Source organism: Dendrobium catenatum, unplaced genomic scaffold (assembly GCF_001605985.2).
Source record: "Dendrobium catenatum unplaced genomic scaffold, ASM160598v2 fragScaff_scaffold_390, whole genome shotgun sequence".
Lineage (NCBI taxonomy): Eukaryota > Viridiplantae > Streptophyta > Magnoliopsida > Asparagales > Orchidaceae > Dendrobium > Dendrobium catenatum.
The window spans coordinates 1,241,766-1,249,932 of record NW_021318852.1 but is presented as its reverse complement, the minus strand read 5'-3'; the positions used below and the strand labels follow the sequence as shown (position 1 = coordinate 1,249,932).

At 37.0% G+C, this 8,167-nt stretch overlaps 1 protein-coding gene across 2 annotated transcripts in view; it reads right to left on the bottom strand.

The window, feature by feature from the left end:
* The window catches only part of LOC110092563 (chitinase domain-containing protein 1), a gene marked incomplete at its 5' end in the record, with an annotated part of 89,752 nt that extends 82,214 nt beyond the window's left edge, over nucleotides 1-7,538 (bottom strand). For both annotated transcript variants that reach the window (XM_020817162.2, XM_028693966.1), the window contains 3 exon segments: nucleotides 6,378-6,475; nucleotides 7,299-7,383; nucleotides 7,458-7,538. In XM_020817162.2, the coding sequence (XP_020672821.1) occupies nucleotides 6,378-6,475; nucleotides 7,299-7,383; nucleotides 7,458-7,538 (264 nt within the window).
* Nucleotides 7,539-8,167: the final 629 nt, after the last annotated feature.

Sequence of the window (8,167 nt, the reverse complement as noted above, 5' to 3'; positions counted from 1 at the left end):
TAGAATTGATAATTGATATAAGTGACCAACACATATATATATAATAGGATATTATATATATATATATATATATATATATATATATATATATATAATATAATATATATATATATATATATATATATTATGATTTCATTGTTTTAAAATTGTTGCAATATGCCCGCCTCTTGCAATTCCACTGAAAATGCCTCAAGGTTACGCCTCGAATCTTTTTATGAGGCTTGCGCCTCAATTGGTTGAGACCGCCTTGAGAAGCGCCTCGCTGGCGGTGAGGAATACGCCTCACCTGTTATATAAATATATAAGTATATATATATATATATATATATATATATATATATATATAAAACTTACCTAAATCATAAAATAAAGCCTCAAACAAATCATGCTTAATACACGCCCTGAGCCACAACTTTAATCTCGACTATCGTCGACCTATACATTATATCCATAGATATATAGTATCAAGCGTATAGTAGCAGCAATGGATTTAGATATTGGTAGAAATTGGATTTGGAAATTGGGTTTTGAATTTGGGAATTCGGAAAGGATTTGGAGAGTTTAATATTTAAAGTAGAAATTTCACCATCTTGCACTTAAAGCTGATGGTGGGGGAATGGATGATGGACCCGATCAAGATCCCATGGTTCCGTCGTCCCGGGCCATCGTGGTCCCTGGTCTACTTAGTCAGAGGAGGTAGTCGACCCAACCTGACAGAAGGATCCTTGTCGGCAGCCATGGGTTGCTTCGTCCAAGGGAATCTTGTAGACCGGGGTTGAATGTTTGTCTAAGGGGACAAATTTGAATCCACCTTAGCTAACAGAGGGCTTTGTGCCCTATCGATCATATCCTATTGATTCATATCTCAAGGATTTAACGCCATTAAGGAGCGTATTGGCTCTGGCCATAACCGCTATCTGTGGTGCCATTTGGCGGCAAAACCACTCGGTTCAGAGGGCCCCGGGTCATAACCGTTTACCTGCAGTGCCATTTGGCGGCGAAACTGCCGGTTAGAGGACATGTACCACGTCTTTACTGGCAAAAGATTATTTGAGAATGAATCCTAATGATATTTTCGACTAGGCATTTGGCTCTTTGTGAGCTGAAGTTTATTTGAATTTGTCCACCCTGGCAGACTGTTGCGGAGGGTGGATGGATTTTGCTTTAAGTGATTAATGGGTTGAATTTCAAATTTAAATATTTTTGGGATTTTTGAGAATTTTCTGGATTTTTGTGGGAATTTGGATGGAATTTTGAGTATTTGGAATGGCATTTGAAAAAATATTTAGGAACCCTTCCGGTTGAGATCTGCATTCAACACAGCCATCATCGGGGTGTTTTGGGTCATTTCTATTTGTAGCTTGAAACTTGTCAACTCAGCCGAGCTATTGACTGAGGATCGGGTTTCGTAGGCTTCGTGCCTTTATTAGTAAATTCATATTGTTGTAGGCCATGAAGGCCTAATATGAATGTTTTAAAGCAAACATACCGGTCGCCACAACTTTATATTTTCTTAATGGTTAGAACCCTGTCGACTTCTATTGACCCGTATAGAAGGATCGGTTTTGAACCAGAATTCACTTATTGATCCGCGCAGCTTCCCTAGACGTCACGTGTGTACCAATAACACGCTCGCCGAGGCCCATGCGGGTGTTTGGGGGCATTTTATAATTGAACCACGTCCACTCCTTTTATCTGCTTAGGAGGATCGAGTTCAAAATTTGATAACCCGCGCAGCATCCCTAGACATCACGTGTATTTTTATAACACGCTCGTCGGGGCCCATGCGGGTTTTGTGATTGCTTTTATCCCTTTTAGTGTACCTATGTGTATACAAACTACTGTGTACGTGCGGGGGTACTTTGGAAGTATTTGTAGACACCTTCTGTCTGCTTGTATGGAGGTTGCAGATCCGATGGCATGGCGTAGCATCTCCTGGATTAGTTGTTTGCTGCTTTGTACAAGTAGACTGTCGTGCACTACTCATTGCTTTCTACAGGTGGATCATAGTGCACTAACGAGTATCCTGCCTTGTTCGTAGATTATATGTAATATTCGTAGCGGAGCTCCAACAGAAGCTCGTGGGAGCTTGTATCTGTCCTATTCTTTATGCACTCCGTTGTGGCTTAGGTCTTTACATCCACTACTGTTGCAGGTAGGTAGGTAGATGTCTTCCTTCACAGACTGAAATTGACTTCAGGATACTGCATTTACTGAAGTCCTTCTATATCTACCCATAAATAACAAGTTATACATACATCTGTATTCGTAGAAAGATTGTATGTATTGCAGATCTTTAATTCTCATTCCTGAGCAACTTGGATTTTATTATGACTAGTTTTTTTATAGTCATTTATAAACGACACCTTGGATGTATGGAGTGCTGTATCTTCTTGCATGATTGTTGTACGAACTGATGTCCAATTTCAACTTTATAGTTTGCAAGATTGTATATACTTCATTCTTGTATGTTGAATTGTTTGTTGATGATGAAGATTCTATTGCATTCATTTGTACACATTTCATCCAGTTGATATGTTAATCTCTCGATAGTGAATGAAAACTTTGTATCGTTAACCTCTGGCATGTCATTATATTTCCATCTGACTTTGTAGTCACATCATATTCTTTACAATCTTTCGTCAATTAGAAGTGAGATCATGCTTATAGGAGGGACTATAACATTTATGTTGAATGTTGATACCATTGGTCATTAACATTTCCCTTCCATTTGGGATGATCACTTCTTAACCTTCACAATGATTGTGTTGTTAATTACAAGCATATCATTGTATTCTCTTCAAGATCCTTGCTTGCATGGTTAACTTTATCATCTTGCCAAATTACAAGTCTCATTCTAAACATTAAATTACATTCCATGTTGTGCCTTCAATGTTCAAGTACTTCTTCAATTTATTGCTCTTTGCATGTAACAAGTTCAAAGATTATGTATTCCATACAATTCTTTGTTTGTCTTGTAAAGTTCATGTATGAGTCTAATTTGAGCTCATATCCACAACACTTAGTTCATTTGATTTAAGTCATTTATTGTTCATCATTTGTTTAGGCTCACATTTAATTTCAATTTGGATTTTTATTCAATTCAAGTTCAATCTTGTTCAAAGGTCCACAAGTTCAAGTTCAAATACAGTTCAGGCTTCAGATGAGCCTCTTCCCTTCATTCGAGTCCCCTGTAGTCCTTGCAAGTTCAAGTTTGAGTCCTTGTTCAATTTGTCCAAATTCTGTCCAAGTTCAATGCAGTTCCAAATTGAGTTCTCTTGCACTTTGTTTCAATGTTCATATCATTTAATTAAACTTGATTTAAATTTGATTTTTATGCTCAAGTTATATCCAAATTGAGTTTCAAAAATTTTATCCAAGTCCAAAATTTCAGTGAAAATTTCGGCAACCTCCCGGCGTCTCCCTTGTTTAGGGGAAATCTATGAAAAACTGGGCCTCCCGCCACGCTAGAGAAAAACGTGCATTGGTTGTCGGGCACCGGTTTAAAATAAGCAATTTAAATTTAACCCCACCTCGCCGTAGGCGTCGCACCGGGTTCCCTTCCCACCACGCTAGAGAAAAGCGTGCATGAGTTAGTTTTCCGGTCCGACACTAACGCCGAAAACGGGGTTAATATTAATTAATTATCATTTAAAAATAATTAATTATAATTATTTTAATTAATTAAGATTAATCCACAATTAATTAATAATTATAATTAAATCAATTAAACATAATTAACTTTAATTAATTATGATTCATTGAATATTAAGTATAATTAATATAATTAATTATGATTAAAATTAATTAACTAATTCAAAATTTTAAACTAATTAATTATAATTAAAATTAAACAATTATAATAAAAATGAAGTAATAATAAAAAAAATGCCCAAAAGGGGCCGTTTGGGACGAGATTTGGCCGCAAGAAGCACGTGAAAGGTAGGAAATTACCCTCACAGCCAACGAGCTCCCCGTGTTGCTTCCGATCGGACAAGAAGGGCGGCTCGGCTTGGATAAGAGGTAGGGATTTCCCTCTCTCTCTCTCTCTCTCTCTGTGTTCTGGATCGGGAGGAGCAAGGGGGCCGGCTTGATTTTGATCGGAGGAAGGAGGCGGGGTCTGCGACAAGGATGGAGATCGGGAGCTATGCGATCGTGTGGGAGTCGGGGAGAGCAGAAAATCGGCAGTGGGAGAGGAATCCTGGATGGGGCGTCGGGAGTGGGAGAGGAGCTCGGAGAGAGCAGTAGCGAACGAGAAGAGATCGTGGAAGAAGAGCTCGTCCCGAAGGCTTCCTCCGCTCGGTATTTAACGACACTCACGGGAGGTGATCGAGGCTGTCATCGCGGGAATAGCGGAGAAACGACTGGAGTGACGCAGATTCAGCGGGATTCGCGGATGTCTTCGACGGATACGAGGTACGGAGCGGGATTTCTTGCGGGATTTCAGGATTTAACATAGCAGAGGTATGATTTCATTTTTATTTCCTTTGGGTATTATATATTGGTCAACATATATTTTTCCCGAATGCAATTAATCAACTCAAGTTATCAACAATAGGGTCGTTAATGAAATAAAAACAATAATAAAATGCAAAAGATATGAAATTCTTCCATTTTAAATCCAGGGGCGTGACAGCCACCTCCACCGTTGACTTGTATGGGCTGAAGTTTTTGAACTTGACAATAGCAAGGACTGAAAGAGAAGCAGCCCTCTCACAAGATTTTGGATGATCTAAACACTACCAAGGAAGTCCCTCTCACAGTTAGGGAAGAATAAGGAAAACAACGACGGTCCTTAGGTCTCTCTTGAAGGATGGAAGCAAGAAGAAATGCCTATTGCTCTCAATTTGGAAAATCTAAATTCCGTCTCCCTGCTCTCTATATCTGTCGGCTTTAGAAAAATGAAACAACCCCTCTACAATTTCCTCTACTGAAAGAAAAAGAATGCTTGGCCCTCGTTCCTCTTGGTTGCATGCAATGAGCCCCCAATCTTCATGAAGGTTTAAACATATTCAGCAGCCAATAAGAGGCCCAATCCCTCTTATTTTTTTGGTTTGGATGCACACCTAGAAAGCCTTCCAACTCTCAATTCTTCTCAAAACAAGAAACCTAGGCCACTCAATTTGCCTAGCTTGCACTCCCCAGGAGGCTCTCTGGCTCATTTCTCCTCTTGAAGCCAAAAGGAAATAAGGGACCTCTTATTTTCTTTATCTGGAAGACAAAGCCCTGAAACGAAAAGCCAGCTCGGTCCTATCTAGAAGTCTCGAGTTGCCATAAATCCCAAAAATTCTAGGATAAGATAGGAAGACAGCAGTGCCACTCATTATTTATAAGGAAATTTAAGCAGTTAATTTGAGCTTCCTGATTTAGGGAAGGTTGATTAAGGTTCAAATTAGATCAATTGAACTCACTTGAGTCAATCAAACTCAAGTGGACTCAATGAGACTCGATCCAGCTCAATTTGAGTCAACTCGACACAATTTGTGTCAACAATCAACTTTAGTATATCGCACAAACTTAGGAGGTAATCTTGTGACTTGAAGAAAGGAAAAAAATAAAATGTGTTGGTAAGATCTAGCGTAGAAGCCCAATTTTGATATATGGCAGTGAGAATATACAAATTATTATGAATTAAAATTTCTTTTGAATGTTTTAAAGGTTGAATGAAAAGGTCTAATAAGGCTCTACTATGATAATAAATCAACCATCAACATTGAACATTATCTTATGCAACATTATCATAAAAAGCATAAATGAAGTTAATAAATACTTTATAAGGAGGACCTTAAAGTGGTTTAATCTGTAATCCATTTGTAATCACAGGAGAACAACTTACTGACATTCGAACAAAAGAATTATCAAGGGCGGCCCTTTAGGCAAGTTTGGAATATATGACATTTATTAATTTGCAAGCAAGGGAAGTGTAAAACGACCACAAAAATTTTTTACAATTGCGACCCTCACTCACCAAGACTTCCTCTACCTTTGCAAAGTTTGCCAATTGAGAAAAAACAAAAATTCACCATCATTATGCATCTCGACATGTCAGGACAAAATAAAGTATCATGGAGTACAAATGCCAAGTCTACGGATATCTCGGCTATATGTCTAACTCATATTTTGAAAAAAAAAAGGGCATACATAATTTTCACAATGATGAACATATGTTGGGAAATATATTAGGCATGTTAGGGTTCAACATATGTCGGATATGAACACAAAAGACTTTTTGATGAGTCTGTGCTATGTAGTCCATGTGGCTCCTTTTTCTAACATCTTTTGTTCCTAGACAAGTATATGAGCCTATTTTGTGAGGAACGTGCATTTGATGCATGTATGTTCTTTTAAAATATCTTCTTAAAATAATAAACACCTACCTGCATTCTTTTAGAATGATGTTGCATGCCTTACTCCATTGTTTCCTATTAAGCAACAGATCTGCCGGAAATGCTTCAAGAACAACTCTAGGTAGCACCTGCACCGAAAAAGGGAGTTAGGTCCCTGCAATTGTAGTGCCGTTCAATAGTTATGTTTGTTCGAAATATGGAAAAAAATTAATAAATTTTGGGTAACGGTGTCAGGTCATTAAATCAAAAGCAAAAGCAAGTGTCCTCAAATAGGTTCTAGCAATAATAATAGAAGTCAATTTTAAAAAAAAATAATAAAATAAAATAAAATAAAAAAGAAGCCAATTTTCATAGCATATAACTACTATTGGAACGCATAGCATGGTAATGCATGAGTAGTAGAAGGCTCTCTTCTATCGGGACAGAGGGTCTCGTTATCATGCATGACAACCATAAGTTTGTAGCAATCATTATCACTAGTGACTTTATACCAAGCATTTGGATTCAATTTTATGAATCATCATTCTCTACTCATATCTTCAGAAAATTCTATAGGATGTTAATTATATTTTGTGTAATTCATTTGTAAATTTTTATCAAAATCATCTTTAGTTAACCATTTTTCTTCCTAACTATTCCACAAATTTTCTAGCTGACATAATGTCTTCTTGATACTTCTTTTGTCCTCCAATGTATGTAACCAAATTACATAAATCAACTTTTTTAATCCTTTGTCTTAATAGACTACTACCGTTGTGTCAATAATACAATAGTTTTTCAAAATATCAAAGACGTTATCTTAGTGAGGGAAGTTATAATGAAGTAAGAATGAACTCATGATTTTACAAAATGAATACAAAACCATAAACTTAGTAAACTAAAGTTTCTACGTATCAAATTAAAATTGATTTAAAAAATGATCAGAACTGAGTTGTTGGAAATTAGCTTAACCAGAACATTTCCATTCTTGCTGAGATCGTTAACCAAACGCTTGTCAGCATTATCCCGTCCATCCAAAAAAAGCTTCTTCCCTTGACTGGAAAAAAGGGTTTATTTTTCAGTCAACTATATGAAATTAACAACTCACTAAACCTTTAACTCACTCCGTACCTTTTTAGCTCATACCAAACCGGTGATATATGTGTGAATTTAGAGGTGAACTCCTTTGCCACTTCATAACCTCTAGAGTTCCTGCATGATGGATGACATAATCCGCACCACTAGAAAACCATTCATGATGAATTCATGTGTATATCCGTCCTCAATTTAGAGAGGCTAATTAGACAAAAATTAGTTTTGAAGCAAACAAAACTTCAGGAAATCACTTCAGAAATCAACCACACAAAGATGCAATCTTAAGGTGCTGTTGTTTCTTTAAAAAAAGATCAATTTTTTTACAAAAAGCACGAAATAAAACTGGAATAAAAAATTCAAATATGATCCAAACCTCTAATGTTATACTCATCCAAAACATAAAACATCTGTTGAGACGACTGGATTGAGAGTCAAAACATTGATTTTGGTCACATTAGTTTTGCTTCAACACTTTTTGTTTTTTATTAAAAAACATGTTAATAATGATGATCCCAAAGGAAAATGGGTTGTACTCTCTAGTTATTGTGCTGATTTGGTTAGGTTTTAGTTCCCAACCTGAATTGGATCTCTATCTTGGGCTAAAATTCTGGCCAAGATGTTACTTCAATTCATATTTTCGAGACTGGTTTGTTTGCAACCACACACCTAACAAACAACCACACACCTGCACCTTTAACAGATTCATGAACCGCCATGTGCAAGGGCTTTTGTGAGCTATTTACATG